General features: G+C 43.0%; 2 protein-coding genes across 2 annotated transcripts; one reads left to right on the top strand and one right to left on the bottom strand.

Moving 5' to 3' along the window:
- Positions 1–691: 691 nt before the first annotated feature.
- On the top strand, positions 692–13,633 carry THPO (thrombopoietin). Its single transcript, XM_060767413.2, has 6 exons — positions 692–856; positions 4,503–5,101; positions 9,394–9,521; positions 10,246–10,332; positions 11,694–11,858; positions 13,260–13,633. The coding sequence occupies exons 2-6, from the start codon at positions 5,089–5,091 to the stop codon at positions 13,434–13,436; spliced, it is 570 nt and encodes a 189-aa protein (XP_060623396.2). The 5' UTR covers positions 692–856; positions 4,503–5,088; the 3' UTR covers positions 13,437–13,633.
- A 2,574-nt stretch (positions 13,634–16,207) lies between these two features.
- POLR2H (RNA polymerase II, I and III subunit H) lies at positions 16,208–20,858 on the bottom strand. Its single transcript, XM_060767414.2, has 5 exons — positions 20,570–20,858; positions 18,600–18,683; positions 17,764–17,857; positions 17,041–17,124; positions 16,208–16,797 (listed from the first exon to the last, which is right to left on the bottom strand). Exons 1-5 carry the CDS (start codon positions 20,640–20,642, stop codon positions 16,680–16,682), a joined length of 453 nt encoding a protein of 150 aa, XP_060623397.1. The 5' UTR covers positions 20,643–20,858; the 3' UTR covers positions 16,208–16,679.
- Between the last annotated feature and the right edge of the window lie 4,247 nt (positions 20,859–25,105).

Raw genomic sequence — 25,105 nt, 5'->3', positions numbered from 1 at the left:
TGGTGTAGACTCATAGAATGCAGATTGCACAGCATTGAACTGGATTATAAGTGTCTAAGGTAAAAGTAAAGGTAGTCCCCTGACATTAAGTCCAGTCATGTCTGACTCTGAGGTGTGGTGCTCATCTCAATTTCTAAGCCGAAGAGCCAGCGTTGTCCGTAGACACCTCCAAGGTCATGTGGCCGGCATGACTGCATGGAGCGCCGTTACCTTCCCGTCGGAGCGGTACCTATTGATCTACTCACATTTGCATGTTTTCAAACTGCTAGGTTGGCAGAAGCTAGGGCTGACAGCGGAAGCTCACGCCGCTCCCCGGAATCGAACCTGCGACCTTTCGATCAACAAGCTCAGCAGCTCAATGCTTTAACCCACTGTGCCACCGGGGGTCTACACTGCCATATAATAAGAGTCTACACTGCCATATAATCCAGTTCAATGCAGTTAACCTGCATTCTGAAACTGATTATATGGCAATGAAGATGGATCTGGGTCCCACTCTTGTTTGTTGGGTTTTGGTTCACGTACTTCATTTGAACAGCTAGGGATCTGTATTTGTGTGATTTAAACCTGTGCCATCCTGCCCACGCTTCTGCTTTTGTGGGACGTGAGGCTTGTCACATCCTGGTCTGAGTTTGGCAGAGGTGTAATGCCACTGCGTGTGTTTGTATGTGCATGTGAGAGAGGACTTTGAGGCAACATTGGCTCAGGAAGCAGAAAGGTGGTTGACCGCCCTTATCTTCCAGCCCCTACTCCTGATGGGGCGGTGATGATGGGAGATCTCCTTTCCCTGCCAAGTGAGTGCCAGGCTTCTTGGTGGTACAATCCTCAAGGCGTTGGACCCCCTGCGGCATTCAAGGTGGGTGTTTGTCAAGGCACACTTCTAGCATGGAGAAAGTTGCCTTTTGAGAGCTCTGTCCATAACATAGCACGAGACAGCAGGGCGAAAGGATTTGTTTGCTTGGTTCATCAAACAGACAAAAGTTACCGAAAGGGGCCAGTCGCTGCCAGGAAACCGTGGCTGTGTTTTGTCATTGAATGTTTCCAGAGAAAAGACAGTTTGCCTTAGCAGTTAAAGGGCAGTCCTTGTCTTTTTCACTTTGATTTTCTACACGGAGGAAAAGCATGTAAGCAGAAGTGGGATTTACATGCATAGGAAGCCCACAAAACGTTGTCTGAAATTCCCCTCAAAATTCAGTAAATGAAGTATGGCTATGAAAGACTCCTCTGAGATTATCTGCATGGGTCAGAGAGTAAGGTGGCCACATGAAAAGGACAACATGGACCTGGAGCATAAATAATTTTAGCACGCTGCTGCCCTGACCTCTTTTGCATGTAAATGGTACTGGCCTGACCCTTCTACATTGCCATGTAAAATCCATATTGTTCTGAATTGGATTATATGGCAGTGTAGACTCATCTAATCCAGTTCAAAGAAGATAATGTGGATTATCTGCTTTGATAATCTGGATCCTATGACAGTGTAGAAGGGGCACCAGAGAGATATATAATGGGCAGGGGAGTCTGAATGGGGTGACAAGTGCAAAGAAGAGAGGTTAGTGGTTCTCAACCTGGGGTCCCCAGATGTTTTTGGCCTACAACTCCCAGAAATCCCAGCCAGTTTACCAGCTGTTAGGATTTCTGGGAATTGAAGGCCAAAACATCTGGGGATCCCAGGTTGAGAACCACTGAATTGGGAGAAAATGTGCCACTGGACACAAGCAGATTGCAGAAATGGACTTTAGAGACTTCGTTTATATTTTGTTCTCTCTCCACAATAATAGCACATTGATGTACCTTTAACCACCATGGTGGTATCCTATAATATGTTGGGATTTGTAGTTTGGTGAAGTGTTTCAAATTCTCAGAAAGTGCTGCTCAGTTTATCTGATGTTGTCAATGGCAATATTTTCCACAAATGTACCAGGGACCGGTAATATATTTTGAATCACTAGTTATGACTATTTCTGACTACCACAAAACTACAAGTGCCAGGATTCTGTAAGATGCAGCCATGGCAGTTAAAGAGGTACTTACTTACTTAGGCGATCCCTCATTGTCTGAGTAGGAATGTCATCCAAGATCAGTGTACTGGCGGTGACTGTAGAGCCGTATTCTTGACCTGCATGTTCTCCCGTAATGAGGACATTGGTTTCCAGGTGGAAGGCGGTCCCAGTCGAGGTTGGCTTGACGTGCCTTCCTCTTGGCATGTTTCTCTCTTTCACCCTCCATTCATGCCTCTTCAAATTCTACAGAACTGCTGGTCACAGATGACCTCCAGCTGGAGCGCTCAGAGGCCAGGGCTTCCCAGTTCTCAGTGTCTATGCCAGAGTTTTTAAGGTTGGCTTTGAGCCTATCTTTAAATCTCTTTTCCTGCCCACCAACATTCCGTTTTCCATTCTTGAGTTCGAAGTAGAGCAACTACTTTGGGAGATGGTGGTCAGGCATTTGGACAACATAGCCAATCCAGTGGAGTTGATGGCGGAGGACCATCACTTCAATGCTGGTGGTCTTTGCTTCTTCCAGTATGCTGACATTTGTTTGCCTGTCTTCCCAAGAGATTTGCAGGATTTTTCAGAGGCAACACTGATGGAATCATTCCAGGAGTTGCATGTGACGTCTGTAGACAGTCCATGTTTTGCAGGCATATAGCAGGGTTGGGAGAATAATAGCTTTGTAAACAAGCACCTTGGTATCCCTACGGATGTCCCGGTTGCCAAACACTCTGTGCTTCATTCGGAAAAATACTGCACTTGCAGAGCTCAGGCGGTGTTGAATTTCAGTGTCAATGTTGACTTTTGTGGAGAGATGGCTGCCAAGATAGCAGAAATGGTCAGCGTTTTCAAATGTTACACCATTAAGCTGTATTTCTGGAATTGTAGTTAAAGAGGTATCAAATTGCTTTAGTTGTATTTGTATTTAATTGAATTAGTGCCATTTGACACCACTTTCACATCCAGGGCCTTAATACTATGGAATTTTGGGAACTGTAGTTTTACAAGGTTTTTTGCCTTCTCTGCCAGAGTATGTTGGCGATGTGGTAACCAAAACAGCTAATGTGATTCCAGGCCACATCAATAAAAGTATAGTATCGAGATTGAGGAAATTAATAACATGACAGATCACACCTGAAAGACTGTGTCCAATTCTGGACACCACAATTCAAAAAAGATATTGACAAGTTGGGACATGTTTAGAGGATGGTGACCAAAATGGTAAAAGGTCTGGAAGCTAAGACCTCTAAAGAACAGTTTAGGGAGCTGGGCAAAGAGCTTGGAAAAGAGAAGGGTAAGAGGGGACATGATGCTTATGTTTAAACATCTGAAAGGATGTCATCTAGAAGATGGAGCAGGCTTGTTTTCTGGTACTCCAGAGGCTGGGACAGCAATGGATTCAAACAACAGGAAAAGAATTTATATCTAAACTGTTTGACATGGAAACATACTGCCTTGCAGTGTAGTGTGGTCTCCTTCTTTCAGAGGTCCTTAACTTTCTGCTATGGTTGCCAAAGTCATGTCAAACCCAATTAATTATATGGTAGAGATGCACCCTTGGTGTGGAATGCTTTGCGTAGCTCTTTAGGAAGCTCCTCTATTCTCCATCCAAGCTTTGGTCCACACAGCTTAATTGTATCTGCTCTGACAGGGGATTGATGAGGAGGCATCTTTGACGGCTCTGTCTAGAGATGGCAGGGATTGAAACCTGGCTTTTCTGTAAGCTCTGCCATTGAGCTGAGCTCTACATCCTTCCCTGGTCCATTTGAAAGTAAGCATTAGCTTATACCAGTTCCCCAGCAAGAACTTAACAAACATTTGGTTGTTGTAGGTTTTTTGGGCTGTTCTAGAAGTTGGTACCCCAGTTTGACACCACTTCCATGGCTCCATGCTATGAAATCATGGGAGTTCCAGTTTTACATGGTCTTCAGTCTTCTCTGCCAAAGAGTGCCAGTGCCTCACCAAACCACAACTCCTGAGATTCCACAGCATTGCACCAAACTGCATAAATTCTCCAGTATAGATGTACCCTGTATGAAAACCTCTCAGAACTGGTTATCCTAGTTGGGGGATTCTGGGTACTGTGGTCTGAAAGGCTAACTTTTCCAAGCAGCGATCACTTACGGAGATCATTCACATCTCATCACTTTGGGAGTTCTTCTTCCTCATTCCAAAAGATATGGAATGTGTTGTTGAAGGCTTTCATGGCTGGAATCACTGGGTTGCTGTGAGTTTTTCGGCTTGTATGGATATGTTCCAGTAGCATTCTCTCCTGACATTTCACCTGCATCTATTGGCAGGCAGTTTCTTCTAGAACATGGCCATACGGCCCGAAAAACCTACAACAGCCCAGTGATTCTGGCCATGAAAGCCTTCAACAATGCATTTAACCAACATTATTGTAGAGTGGCTGGTGATGGGGCAAACATGTGTGCAGTGCAAACATATTGTTATCAAATGCCCCAATTTGTTGTCCTATTCAAAAACACCGTATTCTCTTTCCTTGCCAAGGGTTTGGAACAGGTGGGTGCAATCCAGACAGAAAATGGTATGTGCAATTTGGGTAAAATAAGCAAGTGAAGCTCTATCCAAAGCTTGAGTTTCCACCAGATCCTTGGGATGCCCACATTCCTTTGACCAAGAAGAGCAAGTGCAGCAAACAGGACCAAGGATGAAAATCCATTGGTGTGTGATGCTTCTGGAAGTAAGCAAGCTAACCGGCTGAGTCACCGTCACTGCTGGGATTCCAACACAGCCCTTTCAGCCCCTTGCCTCATCCTTCACTTGAGGAAGTGCCAAGAAGGAAATGCCTGGAAGCAGAAAGCTTTCCTGAAGGTCCGCACTCCACGCTCCAGGCCCTTGGCCCAAAGGTCAGCAACAGCACAACAGGAAGCCGAGCCGGGCTGCCTCCGAGGGCTAGGAAACTACGCAGCGAGTGCTCCAGAGCACATCCAACAGGACGGAGTCCTCTGGCCGGCAGCCGCCACCCTTGCGTGTCCCAGCGTAGAAAGCCGCCTTCAATGGACGCCCGACAGGATCCAGAGATCTGCTACTGTCCCCGGGCAGGAAGATGCTGTGACCAAGCGGCCACCTTGGCATGGAGTTGAACCGTGAGTGCTGGCCAAATGACCTTCCCTCCCTCTTTCCCCCTCCCTGTTAAAAAGGCCTAATTGTCTTAGGAAATATGATCAGGAAGTTTGACAGGGAGTAGTACTTAGCAAAGTTTATTTATTTATTTACTATTTAATAGTTCTCTTCCAACTATAATTTCCAAATCTCCTGTACTTGGGAAGGTTGTATTCTGTGGATCTGCCTGAAGAATCTATACCATGGAGTTAATGCCATTTGACACCACTTCCATGGCTCCATGCTATGAAATCATGGGAGTTCCAGTTTTACATGGTCTTCAGCCTTCTCTGCCAAAGAGTGCCGCCGGTGCCTCACCAAACCACAACTCCCGGAATTTCACAGCATTTAAGCAAGCTGCATTAATTCTCCAGTATAGATGTACCCTGTATGAAAACCTCCCTGAACTGGTTATCCTGGTTGGGGGATTCTGGGTACTGTGGTCCAAAAGGCTAATCTTTCCAAGCAGTAATTGCTTATGGAGTTCATTCACATCCCATCACTTTGGGAGTTCTTCTTCCCAATTCCAAAAATATATGGATTTTTTGTTAAAGGCTTTTATGGTCAGAATCACTGGGTTGCTGTGAGTTTTTCTGGATTGTATGGCCATGTTCCAGTAGCATTCTCTCCTGACATTTCACCTGCATCTATGGCAGTTGCCCTCGGAGGTTTGTTCAAACTTCTGAACAACACAGATATGGAATGGTTTATAAATTGGGATGAGGGAGCAGAACATAGGTTGAGTTCCTGGCGGGCTGTGATTTAATTTACTTGGCCAATGTTCATCTCTTCAGTCTGGGGCACCACAAGGTAGCTAAACATGACAGAGGAGTGTGTCTACAATACACGTATAATTGTAGTTCAAGGTGGTTCTGGATTCTTACTCCATTCCTGAACTGTGGAAAGTTCAATATTACGGACTAATTTGGGGATCAAACTGAGAGACACTATTCAAACCATTCCATTTTAGGCAGGATGCTATGATAGTTGCAAATAGTTTGAAACCAGTTTCAGTTTTGAACACTGACATTCTTGACTCAAAAAACAAGCATGAGCCATAAACGGCACAGTTCACACAACACTCTGTTATAAGAGTACTTAGAGGGTCATCCTCATGATTTCAGATAAATGATTTGCCCCTTTCCCCCTAGGTTAGCGTTTCTCAACCTGAGGGTTGAGGGGTTTCCAGAGGGGTTGCCAAAAACCACCAGAAAACATATATTTCTGATGGTCTTGGGAACCCCTTCTCTTCCTTTTTGGAAACAGATTGTGAATCCTCCCACCAAAAGCCCTCCTCCACTGTGATTGACTGGCCTCTCTGAAAATCCAGGCAAAGAGGGGAGAGCATGGCAGCATGGTGCTCATGTGCAGGCAAGGGAGAGTATGTGAAATTGGAGGAAGTCTCATATCAGCGATTCCTTTCAAGACATGAGGGTTTTGTATGGGAAGTTGGCCCAATTCTATCATTGGTGGGGGTCAGAATGTTCTTTGATTATAGGTGAACTATAAATCCCAGCATCTATGACTCTCAAATGTTAGGGGCTATATCAAGGTCTATTTTCCCCAAACCTCACCAGTATTCACATTTGGGAATATTGAGTATTTGTTCCAAGTTTGGTCCGTATCTATCATCTATCATTGTTTGAGTCCACAGGGCCCTCTGGATGTAGGTGAACTACAACTCCAAAACTAAAGGTCAATGCCCACCAAACGCTTCCAGTATTTTCTGTTCATCATGGGAGTTCTGTGTGTCAAGTTTCATTCAATTCCATTATTGGTAGAGTTCAGAATGCTCTTTGATTTAGGTTGACTATAAATCCTAGCAACTAAAACTCCCAAATGACATAATCAACCCCCCACCCAACCCCACTAATATTCAAATTTGGGCGTATTGGGTATTTGCTCCAAATTTGGTCCAGTGAATGAAAATACATCCTGCATCTCAGATATTTACATTACAATTCATACCAGTACTGGCAATGGAAAGTGAACAAAAACCTGCTGATTCTGAACAGCCTGTGGAGAACAGGCTTCCCTAAAAATACCACAAATAATGCCCACCACTAAACTAATTTTTTTAGGATAGCCGTTCTCTCTGTATCCAAGAATGTTACAGGATGTCTACAGTCCCTCTTAGGCAGCACACTACTTGGCAGCAAACTACGCTGGGCACATGGAGGGCACGCCTAAGAACAGATTGCTCTCATGAGAGTCTTCATATTTAACAACGTTTTAGTGATAATGGATGGGGAAAGTAATTTGCCCTCTCTCTCAAGTACCTGCAATTAAACATAATTATTCAGAGTGGACACTCTGTTTTGTGGTTAACTGCAGTACACTGTGTAGCAGATTTCGGTAAATGATTTTAATTATTTTTCATATAAGAATGAATAAAATTCCTTGGCATGGCAAATACTACCGTACAAGGGAGCTCCTCAAAGCTGGGTTTATTTCTTAAGAGGAAGATAAATGAGTCATCCAAAAGAGTGGTTCCCAACTTTTTTTTTTTACTAGGGACCACTTTGACCAGGGACCACTCTCCAACATTAGGACCAAAAGGGTTACATATCAGCTTTTGTTCAATTTTAGAACCATAGAATCATAGAATCAAAGAGTTGGAAGAGACCTCATGGACCATCCGGTCCAACCCCATTCTGCCAAGAAGCAGGAATATTGCATTCAAATCACCCCTGACAGATGGCCATCCAGCCTCTGTTTAAAAGCTTCCAAAGAAGGAGCCTCTTTGGTTATTTGGGTTGTTGATTCTGAAAACTGCATTGGATAGACCACAGATACAGAACATATACCATCCAGTATTCATCATCTGCTCGCCCACAGAACCTTATATTTAATAATCTTTTGCTGATGTAATAGTAGTAAACTTTCATAAGTAATCAGCCTCTCTCCTCCTGACATCCCAGTTGCCTTGGCACTATAAAGGGTTTCATGAGACCAGTCACTCTTGTTGCCACATGGTTTCAAGGCAATTATGTAGTAATGATGAGGCCGCGGACCATATTTTCGTTCTTGTGGCCCACGGACCACAGGTTGGGGACCACTGCTCCAAAACTTGCATTTGCTAAGGAAGAATATCTCCTATGCCACAGATGAGAATTACATGGTCCTTCAGATGTTGCTGACTACAACTCTCCAAAGCCCTAGCCAGTATAGCCAATGGTGAGTAATCCAGGGAGTTGCAATTCCAGATCATCAAAATGTGTGAACCTTCAAAAAATCTAATGTATGTGTATGTGCCTTTTAGTCTCCTGTCCCTGACTTGTATTTATTTTTGCATTTAAAATAATAAAAACAATTTCCAGGAATTTCAGGGTCGTCTTAGGTAAGGACTACTTAGAAGTGGCTTTACCAGTTCCTTTCTATATTCTACAGTAACTTCTGCTTGTTGTTGATATCTCATTGGAGTGTCAACCAGGACTGATCCTATTTAATCTCCCAGATACTATCCAAGGTACATTCAGCTCTTGAGAAACACTAGTTTTAGTAGTTTCCAAAATATAGAAGGCCTTGGTATCCACTGAACTTTGGTTCCAGGACTCTCTGTGGATTTTACTGCTGCATTACTCTACTTTGGTTCAGGAGGGAACCAAAAGATTCTCCTGCATCATGAAGCTCTAGATCAGTGGGTCTCAACCTGTGGGTCCTCAGATGTTTTGGCCTTTAACTGCAGGAAATCCTAACAGTTAGTAAACTGACTGGGATTTCTGGGAGTTGTAGACAAAACACCTGGGGACCCATAGGTTGAGAACCACTGCTCTACAGAAAGCCCTGGTAGAGTATCCCATTGTGGAAAAGTGGCAACTTCAACACTGACATGAAACCTACTTGTTTGAGCGATAATTGTGAAAATGAGGGTTTCTAGGTCAGAAATATCTCAGGTCCTAAGATTTCAGAGCTAAAACCTTGGGATAGACTCTTGTCATGTCCTAAGGAGCACACTCTGGTGATATAACAAGGGTGAGGACATTATGTGTCATACATTAAACATTGTTGTGCAGTGTGCCATTCAGATTTAACTCTCAACGTTTGTCTAAAAAATTAGGGATATATCTAGTTACTTGCTTTCCAAAGGAATGCTTTTCCCCAAAGTTGATTTCCTCTAACTAAGAACTGGGGAAGAAGAGCCAAGTCCTGCGATCTGGAAATCCCATTGAGAGTCTTTTGGCCTCCCCGGTCTAGAAGCTTGGAATGTGAAGCTGACTTGGCATATGCCATAGTCTTGACAGGCTGCCTCTTTACCTCTCCCCTCCCTTCACAGGACTGTTTCTCCTGACTATCTTCCTGCTCCACATAAAACTTTCCAGAATGATTCCCACACGGCTGGTATGCGACAGACGGCTAATCCAGAAGTACATCAGTGATAGCATGGAACTGGAGAACCAAGTGGTAAGAGACACTTATTTGTTGTAACTCCAGTGGTCTGAAGACCAAGGTTCCCCTTGCCCCTGAAAAAATGAATTTGGGTTGGTTTGCATTTCTCGGCGATTTTCAAGTCCTTGAATGGAGCAAGAACTTTGTTCACACTGCTTGACATAACACATGTGGAAGTAAGGACTGAAACATGAAAGTAGCATGAATTTAATGACTTACTTGCAGTTAATTCCTGCATGACAGGAGCTTGGACTGGATGGCCCATTGCCATTCACTCATTGCAGAAGACTCTTGGGATCTATAAGAAGCTGACTTATTCCAGGCAGTGGCAGATAGGAACTTTCATATAAAGGTGGCATTGAATCAACTCTAGGTTTTAGTCCAATGTATTTCTGGTAATCAGGTTCAGCACTTTGGATAGCGCCTTTAAGGCCAGATCATCTTCACCTTTCCACTGAACTCACAAACACCACCACGTGCCACTGATTCCAGGTCGTATATCTTTTTGGAAACCTTGTTATCACTTCATTCAGTTGCCAGTGAAAAGAAGCAGGGTCACTTTCAGTTATCCTAGCATGATGAGATGTGATATTACTATCTTTATTAAAAACAATAGGAAATGGTGAATGAGGAGAAAGGCCAGAGGACTTTCTCTAAGGGACAGGATGCAAAGTGTGAGTTCTCAACAATCCTGTTAGCTGGCCCTGGACTCCTCTCCCAATGCCCTTTCTCTTTGCAGAACCAATGTGATGAGCTTCCTTTGCTCCAGCAGCCGGTGCTTTTGCCCCTGGTGGGCTTCAGCCTCCGGGAATGGATGGCAAAAACAGTGAGTATGTAAGAATACAGAATCTCAGATGGAGGATAGGGGTGGAAAGGAATGTGCACAAAGATTTAATTCACTGAATATTATTTTGTGAATATATATGTGTATATGTGCCCTTCTCCCCTTCTCTTTCCTGCATCAGGACCTTGAGTAAAACCTTGGTGGCTGTTGGATGTGTGACTATCCCCCTTTCTCCAAAGGCAGAAGTGGGTGGCTCATTGCAAAAAGTTTTGGCTTTGGGGGTATTTTGAATTTTGGGGCACAACTTCTCTCTTTGTGTGCATATATATGTACACACTTTGCATTCTGTCCCCTAGAGAAAGTCCTCTAGCCTTTTTTCTCTTTCACCACTGCCAATTGATATATATGCACACAAAAAGATTCAAAATTCAAAATACTCCAAAGCTAAAACTTTTTGCAATGGGCCACCTACTTCTGGATTTGGAGAAAGGGGGATTGTCATACATTCAGAAACCACCAAGGTATTTCTCAAGGTAGTCCTGATGCAAGAAAGAGAAGGGCCCCACTTATACAAGCATCCTGAAAAAACTTCCACGCTTACCTTCCTCCCTGACAATAGAGAAACCCCATTGACCAACTTTGCTAAAAGGACAGAAAGTATGATGACAGCCCTTGAGGAAAAATTCAGTGCGCACTGGTTGTGTGAATTCCCCTTCCCTCCTTCGTTAGGTATACGTAAATATAGCTATTCCAATAGGGAGGGGGATTTTCCAAAATCTGAAAAACATCTGGTCTCAAGCATTTTGGATTAGGTAAACTCAACCTGCATATAAAAAGAAAAAGAGAGATTTCCTAAAGTACTTTACTTGAGGAGACTGTTGAATATGAACAGATTCTTCACTGTCAGGATTCCTTCTGTGCAAGATTTGTCATGTTTGGGTTTTGCACCAAAAGCTAGATTTTTCATAGCAAAGAGGAAATTGTTTATACAGGAAGTTTAACCGTAGGGCAGAAAATGCTGTTTTGAATGTCAAACAAACAAAATCCTACAATATATTTTTTTGCACAGGTAAGTGTTGACATGAAAATACTTTTCAAGGCGTATCCAGACAAATATTATGGCTTATTATCCTTCCCCTCAGCTAGGTTTATCATGTCTTGCAACCTCGTCTAGTTGATGTACAAAATATGCAACTTTTGGAATATCCTGGGATTTTGTCTTTTAGAGATGAGAGGATTCTAGTTACCCTGTGTTTTAGACACTCCAGATGCCACTCCAGATGTGTTTATAATTCTCTAGTTTGCTATATTCCCCAGCTTTGTGATAAGTGTTTCACCCAGTATACTGGGGAGATCGTTGGGAAAATGCTGAGGTTATACAATTGCCTGTTTGTTTTCCTTAGAATCAAGTCAAGGGCCAAGAAGTCCTCCGTGACCTCCTTACGCTGGTGGATGGCATAGCTGCAACCCAGCAAGAACTGAAGCAACCCTGTCCTTCTGTATTACTTCAGCAGCTTTATGGGAAAGCCAGCTTCTTTGTGCTGCATCTACAAAGTTATGGGTCACAGGTGAGACTACTGGCAATTTTTCCAAGACACAACAAAATACAAAAAAAAAAAAAAAAAGCAAAATAGCAGTACATCTGTTGTCCAACCAAAATGCAGAAAATACATCTTGCAAGCTTTCCAAATCTCCACCGTCTTCTTCATCAGGTTGGTTCTATTGTCGTTCATTTGCTCTTGAAGGATCTCCAGATCCCAAAAATGTCTTTTCTGCATTTTGGTTGGCCAATAAAGATATTTTTGTGGATTTTGTAGAATTGCCAACACAGCAACCCTTTAATATGTCTTCCAGGATGATGGTGATATAATACAATCGCCTCTCCACATTTGCATTTTTTATTTTTGTGTATTTTATTATTCAGAGATTTGAATAAAAATGTTATCTCTAGCAATCCCTAGATCCTTCAGTGGGATTCACTCTCCTTCAGTCATGATGGAGGACCTAGAAATTGGGTTGTTGTATGTTTTTTCGGGATATATGGCCATGTTCTAGAGATATTTCTCCTGACATTTCGCCTGCATCTATGGCAAGCATCCTCAGAGGTAGTGAGGTGTGTTGGAACTAGGAAAAATGGTTTATATATCTGTGGAATGACCAGGCAGAGACAAAGGACTCTTGTTTGCTGGAGCTAGGTGTGAATGTTCCAACTGACCACCTTTCACACATTCACACCTAGCTCCAGCAGACAAGAGTCCTTTGTCTCACCCTGGTCATTCCACAGATATATAAACCATTTTTCCTAGTTCCAACAGACCTCACTACCTCTGAGGATGCTTGCCATAGATGCAGGCGAAAAAACCTACAACAACCCAGTGGTTCCGGCCATGAAAGCCTTCGACAACACGTAGACATTTCTAGACAGAATATTTTTCTAGAAATCTCCAAGTCCTCTAATGCATTTCTATGGTCAGCTTCCAGTGAAAGTTGACCACAGAGTTGTTGGCTGGAAAATCTAGAAATTCTAGAAAAGTGATATCCCAGGTAAGAAAATAACAATTACTTTATTCACAGTTTTTCACTTTCCTGTGCCCCTAAACCCAGGGAATGTAGAGGGCTGACTGTAATAAAAATAATATGATGATCACCATGGTCATGTATACCCAATCTCTCTGGCAAGGAAGTAAAAGAGAGCCTGTTTTCGAACCCTGTCCAGGATGCTTTCAGAGGAGACATTAACATGAGCATACTCAATCTCACCTTTGAGAAGCTAAATGGGGTTGGTTTTTAAATTGACTATTATACCTCACGTACAAGATATTGAGGTGTCAGCTAAGATGTTCTTGCAGTCATTGAAATGATTCTGCTGTTTCATCCAGAGCTTTGCTTGTAGCTGATGAAGTCCTGGGTTCAGGATACGTTGTAAGCTTCATTTCAGTAGGTACAGTACAGTGTTTTTCTTCTTCCAGGAACCAGAAGCGACAAGGCAGCCCGAAGGAACCCCTGAGCTAACCTCCGAGACAAACCTCAGGATGATCTTCCAGACCTACAGACAGCTCCTGCAAGGAAAGCTCCACTTCTTCTTCAATGACCTGAGGAAAGAGTTTTCTTGTGGTGTGGATCGTCATGCTCGGTCCAGCGAGTAAGTTCAGCATCCTTCCAGTTGGGCCACTTCAAGGGACCAACAGTGAGAGACCCTGCAGGCTCCAGGCCTATGCTGTCTGGAGAAAGGCAACCCGAGTGGCTGACCCTTTGGTGGCCAAGAGAGGAAGAGCAGTGCTTCCCAGACCTTTGGAGTCATGGCTTGGGGCACAATGCTAGAGGTGAAGAGAGGAATACCAGGGAAGTCCTCAATAAGTAACAGCTGCAAGATGAAGGAATCCCAGAGTCAGTCCAGCTCTCAAAATGACCTGCTCTTAGCTCCATTTTTTTTACTTGGGCTGAAATTTTAGCTCCTCTGATGCACTGTATGGTGCAAAAATGGGCAGGAAGGAAGTGGCAATGGCCATTCTCAGGAAAACACTTCTTACTACAGGATTCTGGGCTTTCTGTGTAATCACTCATGCTGGATGCTGTTTAGTGTCATTTCCCTGCAAGAAGTCCTTACCAATGGATCACTATGTCCTTTAAGGATATATTGCTCGTAAGACAAGGAAACCGAGGCACAAAAACATCTATCAGTGAATTTCAGCTTGTCAATAAGCCCTGGATACTTTGGATTGGTTAGGATTCCATTGAAAAGACCAATAGGGGCCACATTTTGGTAGGTAATACATTATGAAACTATAATAAATTTTAGAGGCATATAACACAATTATTTGCCTTTGGGAGGGGGGAGCTATTCACGTTATGCCAAGACCTGCCTCAAGGCACAGCAGAGTGTTTTGATGGTTAAAATGGAGCAAACAGGGACATATTTCACAGATGTTTTCTCCTCCCTTATACCTTCCTTGAAACAAAACACAGGGTACTTGTAAATAAGAACAGGGAGAGAAACTTTTAGTAGAAGGTGAAGAAATACAACCATTTGCCTCTTGCGGACATGCATTTCAAACTGGATCATAGCAGCTTGTCACAGACAAGGGTTGGAGTAAAAGGCAGCCAAAGAAAACTTTCTATCTATACTGTTAACATAATAAACATGTGCTTTGTAAAAAAAAAAGTCTCATATTTTTTCAGCCTCATTAAATTGAAGGTCAGAGAGAGTTGCAAGGTCTTGAACACAGGTTAGGTGTAGACTCATGGCGCTATAAACCAGGAAGGTGTTACAAGGCCATCCAGTCCAACTTCTGCTACACAGGAAGACACAACTGAAACACTCCTGAAAGATGTCCATTCAGCTTGGTACATACCTTCAAAGGAGCATCAACTACTCCCCAAGGGAGTATTTCACTACTGAATAGTTTTTATGGCTAAGAAGTTTTTCCTAGCATTTAGATGGAATCATTTTTCTTGTAATTTGAATCCATAGGTTCATGTGTTGGCCCTAGATGCAGAAGAAAACAAGCTCCATCTTCTCTATGTCCCTTCTTAAAACATTTAAAGATAGCTGTCCTGTGGGCTGTCTCTTCTCCCAACTAAGCACTTCCAACTCACAAAGTCATTCCTTATTACGTGTGTGTTTTAAGCCTCTTACCATTTTCGTAGCCCTCTACTGGATACTTTCCAGCTCATCAATACCCTTCTTGAATTGTTGTGCCCAGAATGTACACATGGTTATTCCAAGTGAGGTCTGACCAAAGTAGAAAGGAGTGGGTCTGTTGCTTCCCTTGATGTGGACATTGTGCTCCTGTGGCCGGAGCCTAGACTGTCTTTGCAGTGCATCACATTGTTGACCTATGTTTAACTTGTGCTAAGACCTTTTTCACAAGTACTGCTTCCAAGCCAGGCCTCAGCCAATCTATATTTGTGCATTTCATTTTTCTTGCCTAGATGGAGTACTTCCTGTAAAATGTATTGTTAAGTTACAGCCCAGCTTTTGTCTTGCAGATTCCCTTTCATTACATGCAATGTGGAGGTGGGGCGTCAGAAATAGAAAATGTATGTCTCCAATTTATGGGCTTTAGAGAAAAGAGATTAGTTGACCTTTCACAATTACTAGTTTGACTTTTATGAATTTGATTAATGTGGTGTCTCTAGGAATCTCTAGGTAAAAAACAGTCCTTTTAGCTGTGATCTTTCCACTTTTGCGAGGGGCCTGTGTCCCTAACCTCATCAAATATGGAGGGCCTACTGTAAATATTAAATGAGTTTGGTCAGTTGTGAAGTGTCTGGAATTCACCTCTGCCCCATTTTCCTTCATTGAGTTTCTATGGGATATAATTTTTTTTTCTTATTTTTGTTCTGGAGCTGTGTTGGCACAATGCGTTAAACACTTGTGCCGGCTGAACTGCTGAACTGAAGGTCGGCAGTTCGAATCTGTGAGACCGGGTGAGCTCCCATCTATCAGTTCCAGCTTCTCTTGTAGGGACATGACAGTAGCCTCCCACAGGATGGCAAAACATCAGGGTATCCGCTGGCTGGTTCTCTTACACTGGAAGCGACTTGCAGTTTCTCAAGTTGCTTCTGACATGATAAAAAAGTTTTTTGTTATCAATTAAAAACAGAAAAACATAATACTAGGTCTCACAAAGATACAGAGATTAAAGCTGACAAAGCCCCCTTTTAGTCCTATGGGATATGGATGGAGGTCCAGTTTAGGCATTTTTTCCAGTGTTGACACTCTGATTTAAATCCTGAACAAAATGCATTCTTGGCCCAGAAATGGCTAATCCATTTCTGTTACTAAAAGGAGGAGGTAACAGAGCGCAGTCTGCAAAATGTGGATCTCCGGCTGCCATATCTTGCAATTCTTAAGATTCTTGAGCCACTGGTTTTCTAGTATAAATGGATCACACCAGACAAGCATTCAGCCTGATTAAGAAAAATCTATGTTTTTAATTGAGACAACAAACTAAAATCAAAGTGAAGGTTGCCGCTACACTTGCTAGGCAGCAATGAGATTGTGTTCACAGTCTTCCTGAAATACCAAGCTGACTCTCAGGGATGTATAGGTAATAAAAAAGGTTGTTAATCATAGCTGTCTAGACACTTGGAGAAAAATGGAATTTCTCCAATTTTAATAGATTTTTTAAAAATCAGCCTGGTGCTTGACTTGTTCTCCATCTGGGGCATTTGGCACCAACTTTGTCAGCAAAGTCTTGATGCAATCTGAAGAAAATGAAGTTTCTTTTGCAGCCACTCATTCTGGTTATGGGAAGACAAGGAGGAGGTGGAAAACACAAGGTATTGGCCAGCTACTAGACTCTCCAACTCTTTTCCATATTCCTGAGGGGCAGCAATAGTTCAGTCTCTTCTCTATCCTTCAACCATCAAACACCTCAACTTGGCTAGAAGGCCAGTTTCTTCATCAATAGATAAACTCTGGAATCCACTTCAAAGCCATGCAAGTTGTTGGCATCTCCTTGTAGCCTCATGAGCAGGCCTCCATAGGATACATAGGCAGAGCTGGAAGAGGAAGGAAAAAAGTTGAAAAGCAGAAACCAAGCCTTTAGGATGGATGGAGAACATTTGGCTTTTCAACTGTCTGAGCTTTCATCCCCTTAAGTCTTGAGCGTTGGCTACTGAGTGAAGCTTCTGGGAGCTAAAGTCCAAAACAGTTGGTGAGCTTAATGTATTTCATACTTGTAAAGCTTGTAGTTATACTGATTTTTCTCAAATAAGGGAGTCCTACAATTGTGAGATACTTACAGGCGTGTAGCTGCTTCTGTTGAAGTCTCATCTCCCTCAATTCTGTAGACTTTCCCATACATCACATATTCAAATTGATCAGCTCTACAGAGAAGAGAAAAAGCACAATTGTAAATAATATTCATTTTTTAAAAAAGTTACTATTTCAATACAATTTTTAAAATAACAATCAGAATTGAGAGGGCTTTGTTTAATTTCTACCCCTCATTTTTTCTTATGAAATCCAAAGTGACTTGTAAAAATAATTTGATTTAAACATGTATTTTTTAAAAAACACATGCATTAAAAAGACAAGAACTGGGAATGGAACTTCACATTATGAAAATCCAATTATCAAAAGCTTGTCGAAACAAACATAAAAATTCTCCGCTAATGACAGCATGGCAAGGAGGGGGGCATTTAACCTCCTGAAGAAGTGAACTGGGGCTGCCATGTTTGTAAGAGATGCAAATGTGCAGGTGGTGGGATAGAGAAGACAGTCTCCCCAAGGGGCTAAATCTGCAAAAAAGCATGATCTAGACCAATGGTCCTCAACCTGTGGGTCCCTGGGTGTTTTGGGCTACAACTCCCAGAAACCCCAGCCAGTTTACCAACTATTAGGATTTCCGGGAGTTGGAGGCCAAAACATGTGGGACCCACAGATTGACAACCACTGATGTAGACACATTACTCACCCAAACCTATGTTACATCCACACCTCTGGCAGAACATTTTTCCCATTACCTGGATGGCCTATCATCAGTAGGATTGTATTCACCATCATCCAGGGTTCCATCTTCGTACAAGGTACTGGCAATTACCAGGCGGAATTTGTCACCTGAAATGAGAGAAGACAGGAGACGTAGGAGTCAGTGCAGTGTACTGGTTTGAGTAGTAGAACTATGACTCCAGGAGACAAGGGTCTGGCCATGGAAGACCTTTGAAAGGATTTAGGCAACCCACACTCTCTCATCCTCAGAGGGCAATAACAAACCTCTTCTAAAGAAATCTTGACAAGAAAACACTACCATAGAGACACCAAAAGTTGAGTTTAGGTACATAACACGCTTGAAGCAAAATACGACACTGTCAATTCAGTACAAGGTGATTTCAAAGGCTGCACTATGGCTGAAATAATACTTCTACACGTTACAAGTTCAGCACCCCTTATCTGGAATTCCAAAATCCTCCAAAGCTGTCCACATGGCTGGCTGAGATAGTTACACCTTTTGCTTTCTGATGGTTCAGTGTACATGGATTTTGTTATGTGAAAAGAATTATTAAAAATACTGTGCATAAAGTTACCTGTATGTATATGATGTACATGAGAGATAAATGAATTCAGCATTTGTGTCCCATCTCCAAGATAGCTCATGATGTACTTAAATGAAAATATGAAAAAGAAAATCTGCGATCCAAAGCATTTTGGATAAGAGGAAAAGAGCAGGGTTTATATACGGTAAGTCAAGAAGCCTGAATTTGCCAAGAGAAAAAAGCTTAAAAATAAACAGATTTTTAATCAAACAACACAAGCTTAGCTATTACCCAACAGTTGGGCCAGTGACTTAAAACTGACTTACCAAGATCAACAGGATAGATCTGTACATTCACATCTAGGATTAAATCCATCTTGAAGGACTCACTCTCACAATGTAGTCGGGAAACTGATGAGACAAACCCATATGTCAATTAAGACACAACATTGGAAGTATATTGTCACCAAGCAGAAAACGGGGAACTTTTTCTAGTAGCCTGAAGACAGATAGGGTGGAAGCAGATCGTACCTTGTTCAAATGTCATCATGAAATGTGGTGGATGACTGTTAGTAATGTATTAATGTTTGGCCTACAGCAAAGGATTGTGATCTGTAGTTTGGGGGGCGGGTGGGATTATATGTGGCACCTTGGGTTCTCAGGAGAAACAGTAGGTATAAGAGCAATAAATGAATGTGGGGATAGAAGGGAAGGTTCACAGAGGGCAGGAATAGTTCTTGGGAAATATTGTATAAATACATGTATAAAATGTTATATAACTATAGAAGTTATATAACTGGGTTGTTGTAGGTTTTTCCGGGCTATATGGCCATTTGAATGCAATATTCCTGCTTCTTGGCAGGGGGTTGGACTGGATGGCCCATGAATCATAGAATCATAGAATCAAAGAGTTGGAAGAGACCTCATGGGCCATCCAGTCCAACCCCCTGCCAAGAAGCAGGAATATTGCATTCAAATCACCCCTGACAGATGGCCATCCAGCCTCTGTTTAAAAGCTTCCAAAGAAGGAGCCTCCACCACACTCTGGGGCAGAGAGTTCCACTGCTGAACGGCTCTCACAGTCAGGAAGTTCTTCCTAATGTTCAGATGGAATCTCCTCTCTTGTCGTTTGAAGCCATTGTTCCGCGTCCTAGTCTCCAGGGAAGCAGAAAACAAGCTTGCTCCCTCCTCCCTGTGGCTTCCTCTCACATATTTATACATGGCTATCATATCTCCTCTCAGCCTTCTCTTCTTCAGGCTAAACATGCCCAGTTCCCTAAGCCGCTCCTCATAGGGCTTGTTCTCCAGACCCTTGATCATTTTAGGTCTCTTCCAACTCTTTGATTCTATGATTCTATGATCAGATCCTGACCAAACTTGGCACACAGACCCAACATGGCCAACTGTGCATACAAGTGCACAGGGGTTTGAGGATGATTGACCTTGGCTCTGGGAGATGTAGTTCACCCTATCCAGCAAGCACTGAACCCAGCCGACTTTGGACTTGGACAAAACATGGCACACAGACCCAACATGGCCAATTTTGCATACAGGCCCTCTTTTGGGGGTGATTGACATAGGATCTGGGAGTTGTAGTTCGCCTAGGCATCATGTTATATAGTGTTAACAAACCAGTCAATTCTGACTTATTCTAAGACCACCAAACACACTTCTCACACCTATGTCAAGACAAAGACACAAATACAGATAGTCCGAAAGTTACAAACATCCAACTTACAAACTACTCGTAGTTAAGAACAAGGGCGAGACAACAAGAAGGGAGAGAAATCTACCCCTCAGAAGGGAAATTCTCTGTGTTATTGTTTATATGTAAGTTATATTAATTGTACTGTTTTATTTGCTTGCTGTTTTGTTTTTACTGATGAGTTGTTGGCCTTGGCCTCATGTAAGCCGCTCCGAGTCCCCTTGAGGAGATGATGGCGGGGTACAAATAAAGTTTATTATTATTATTATTGCATTAAATCCACACCTGGAAAAGTGTCTCCACTGAAGCTTTATCACCGATCCTTGTATCCACAACAAGTCAAATTGTCCAAAATGAATTATCACTGGGACAGAAAGTGAGGTGAAATCATAACAGGGGCACAGAGAGCAAAACAAACACCACAGGGGTGTTAACCTTTCTCTATGCTATCCAAAAATATACATAGATATTTGGCTGGAGGATACACAGTCAACTTATGAACAAACCTACAGAACCTATCTTGTTCTTAACTTGAGGACTGCCTATATAAGATAACATACATAATAATCATCATCACAGTCAGAATACTTGCCCCTGTCGAACTTCTTTCCCTCGGGGTCGATATCCTTCACGTCGAAAATGTCCTCGAAGAGGATGCCAGCCATGGCCAAAGAGAAGGAGGCCCAACGCCCACAGGTTCAGGGGTGGGTCAGGAAGGGGAAGGAATGCAGCCTGACAAAGAGAACCAGAGCCAGACACAAGACACATCAAAAATCCCGCCCTCTGCGCCCTCGACTCGGAGCCAGAGCTGACAGGATCCGCGTGGAGTGAGAAACCCCACACTAGGGTTACTTCCGGCGCTCGCAGATGACGCAGCGCGCCCGAAGCTCAAGCAGCCATCGCGTTCGCGGGCAGAAGGAGGTTTCAAACCCCAGAGGAAACGGGAAGGCAGCATGAGGTCACTGGACTCCCTTGCGCCTGCGCAGAAGCTTTCTTTGCCTCCCTGGCAAACTAGCAGTATACAGAAGAGTTTGGTGGGTGACTTATGTTGGGTGTTCCATGTTAAAGGACTGGAGAAGAGTCTGGCGTTAGTTACAAACAGCAAAACTGAGTTGATTAAAGCAGCATACATAATATATTGCGGAATGAATTCATATATATATATATATATATATATACACACATAACATAACACAAAGCCCCCGGTGGTGCAGTGGGTTAAAGCACTGAGCTGCTGAGCTTGTTGATCGAAAGGTCGCAGGTTCAATTCCGGGGAGCGGCGTGAGCTTCCGCTGTCAACCCTAGCTTCTGCTGGAGGGGACGTGGTTTTAAAAAGGGAATTTTCATATATTTCCCCTATGCCCATATGTCATGATTTACTGCCATATTGGCCTATTTCTGCAGTAGGCCTTTGTTCACAGAAAATGCTGATTGTTTGAGAAATCAGTGCTCCAAAGAAGAAGTTACTATTCAAGGGTAACAACATATCTGGACAAAACCAGCTAGCTGTTTGCTAGATAGAACCCCCAAGTTTCCCAGTCGCTCTGAAGCCATGTTTGCAACAGACTAATAGATAAGATACAGTCATGGTCAGAGAACAATGGACCATAGTTATGTTATAGTTGTGCCATTGTTAGGATCCCACGTGTGCTATAATGTCAATCAAAATCATAAACAACTAATGAACAACTGCATAGCTAGCTTAGACCAATGAAGTGATTTGTCTTTGGGAACCAATGAAAATGTATATTCCATTTACTATAATTGCTCTGCAGCCCCCTTGGGGGTTGCGACAAACCCTTTGATTGCATCCCTGTATGCTTGTTTGTCGTTATTGCTATGGCCACGCAATAATAAATAGTTTTTTGCAGTTTAAAGGATTCAACTTTCGTGGTGTCCATTCTTGCCCTCCCTATTGGAAAGGGGGCTTCTGCCTTTTGGGAAATATTTTGGTTTTGTTGCCCCTACACTGCCAACCTAGCAGTTCGAAAACATGCAAATGTGAGTAGATCAATAGGTACCGTTCCGGCGGGAAGGTAACGGCACTCCATGCAGTCATGCCAGCCACATGACCTTGGAGGTGTCTATGGACAACGCTGGCTCTTCGGCTTAGAAATGGAGATGAGCACCACACCCCAGAGTCAGACATGACTGGACTTAATGTCAGGGGACAACCTTTACCTTTATATATATACACACACACACACACACACATTTTTCTTTGTATTTGTAGGTGCAAAGATGACTGCAGACACAGACTGTGGCCAGGAAATCAGAAGACGCTTACTTCTTGGGAGGAGAGCAATGTCCAGTCTCGACAAAATAGTAAAGAGTAGAGACATCACACTGGCAACAAAGATCCATTGCATAGTCCAATCCATGGTCTTCCCTGTAGTCACCTACGGATGTGAGAGCTGGACCTTAGGGAAGGCTGAGCGAAGGAAGAGAGATGCTTTTGAGCTGTGGTGCTGGAGGAAAGTGCTGAGAAGATCCAACCAGTTCATACTCCAGGAAATAAAGCCCGGGTGCTCATTGGAGGGAAGGATACTAGAGACAAAGTTGAAGTCCTTTGGCCACATCATGAGGAGACAGGAAAGCCTAGAGAAGACAATTATGCTGGGGAAAGTGGAAGGCAAAAGGAAGAGGGGCCGACCAAGGGCAAGATGGATGGATGGCATCCTTGAAGTGACTGGACTGACCTTGAAGGAGCTGGGGGTGGTGACGGCCGACAGGGAGCTCTGGCGTGGGCTGGTCCATGAGGTCACGAAGAGTTGGAGACGACTGAACGAATGAACAACAACATACACACATACATACATATACATATATACATATATATATATACATCTCAAAGCAGGGAGCTTTGAGACGGCAGAACAGAAGCAGAAACCGCATTGAGTCGCCGATTTAGGCTGCAAATTCGGTATAAAAATAAAGCAAATAAATAAAATAAATAAGCTCTCCGAAGCTCTAGGTGCTCTTACTGCCTATTACAGGGAAAACCAGCTGATCCCTAACCCATCTAAAACACAGACATGTGCCTTTCATCTCAAGAACAGAGAAACGGGAAGGCAGCATGAGGTCACTGGATTCCCTTGCGCCTGCGCAGAAGCTTTCTTTGCCTCCCTGGGAAGCTACCACTATATAGAAGGGTTTTGTGGGTGACTTATTTTGGGCGCTCCAGCTAAAAGGACTGGAGAAGAGTCTGGCATTAGTTGCAAACAACAAAACTGCGTTTATTAAAGCATCAGATATATATATTGCGGAATGAATTCATACTATATATATATGAATGAATATATGAACACACAAATACACTAGCTGTACCTGCATTGCTGTGGCCAACCTTCCCCTCCCTCTTTTTCTCCTTTCCCTCCTTCCTTTGCTCCCTCTTTCCTTCCTTCTCTTTTCTTCTTTCCTTCTCTCCTTCCTTCCTTCCTTTCTTCCCTACCTCTTTCCTTCCTTGCCCCCTTTTCTTTCCCTTTTCTCTCCTTTCTTCCTTCTCTACCTATTTCCTTCCTTCACTTTTTACTTCCATCCGTCTCTCTTTCCTTCCCTCCCTTTCTCTCCTTCTTTACTCCTTCCTTACGTCCCTTCTGCCACTGCCAGAAGGGACAGAGAGCTTCATCTATGCTGATGATCGTGCCATTACTGCTCAAGCAGGCAGCTTTGAGACTGTAGAACAGAAGCTCTCCGAAGCTCTAGGTGCTCTTACTGCCTATTACAGGGAAAACCAGCTGATCCCTAACCTATCTAAAACACAGACATGTGCCTTTCATCTCAAGAACAGAGAAGCATCCCGAGCTCTGAAGATCACCTGGGAAGGAATCTCACTGGAGCATTGCAGCGCACCCAAAAACCTGGGAGTCACTCTGGACCGTGCTCTTACCTACAAGAAGCATTGCCTGAACATCAAGCAAAAAGTGGGTGCTAGAAACAATATCATATGAAAGCTGACTGGCACAACCTGGGGATCACAACCAGATACAGTGAAGACATCTGCCCTTACGCTATGCTACTCTACTGCTGAGTATGCATGCCCAGTGTGGAACACATCTCACCACACTAAAACAGTGGATGTGGCTCTTAATGAGACATGCCGCATTATCACGGGGTGTCTGCGCCCTACACCACTGGAGAAACTACACTGCTTAGCCGGTATTGCACCACCTGACATCCGCCGGGAAGTAGCAGCCAATAGTGAAAGGACCAAAGCAGAGACATCTCCAGCTCATCCCCTGTTTGAGTATCAGCCAACACGTCAACGACTTAAATCTAGACATAGTTTTCTAAGATCTACAGAGACACTTGCTGGAACACCTCAGCAAGCGAGAGTCCAAAAGTGGCAGGCTCAAACCCAGAACCTCAATCAATGGCTGATACCAAATGAGAGATTCCCCCCTGGGCACACAGAAGACTGGGCGACTTGGAAGGCGCTGAACAAACTGCGCTCTGGCACCACGAGATGCAGAGCCAACCTTAAGAAATGGGGCTACAAAGTGGAATCCACGACATGCGAGTGTGGAGAAGAGCAAACCACTGACCACCTGCTGCAATGCAACCTGAGCCCTGCCACATGCACAATGGAGGACTTTCTTGCAGCAACACCAGGAGCACTCCAAGTGGCGAGATACTGGTCAAAGGACATTTAACCAGCTATCAAACTCACAAGTTGTGTATTTTTCTGTTTGTTTGCTTTGTTCTGTTAGAAATGTAATATAATGGACTGGGTGCTCTGACACGACAAATAAATAAATAAATATACATACATACATACAGATACACATTACACATTGTGGAATGAATTCATATATATGGAAATATATGATTATATAGATATATGATTGTGTTTGTATATATATATATACACACACACACAATCATACATCTATATAATCATATAATATTTCCATATATATGAATTCATTCCACAATGTGTGACTGTATATATACATATTGTGCGTGTATGGAATGAATATATATATATATATATATATATATATATATACACACACACACACACATACATACATACATTGTGGAATTAATTCATATATATGGAAATATATATGTGTGTGTGTGTGTGTGTGTGTATATATATATATATATATATATACACACACACACA

This window comes from Anolis sagrei, chromosome 3 (genome assembly GCF_037176765.1).
Source record: "Anolis sagrei isolate rAnoSag1 chromosome 3, rAnoSag1.mat, whole genome shotgun sequence".
Classification (NCBI taxonomy): Eukaryota; Metazoa; Chordata; class Lepidosauria; order Squamata; family Dactyloidae; genus Anolis; species Anolis sagrei.
This window is presented reverse-complemented; position numbering and strand designations above follow the sequence as displayed.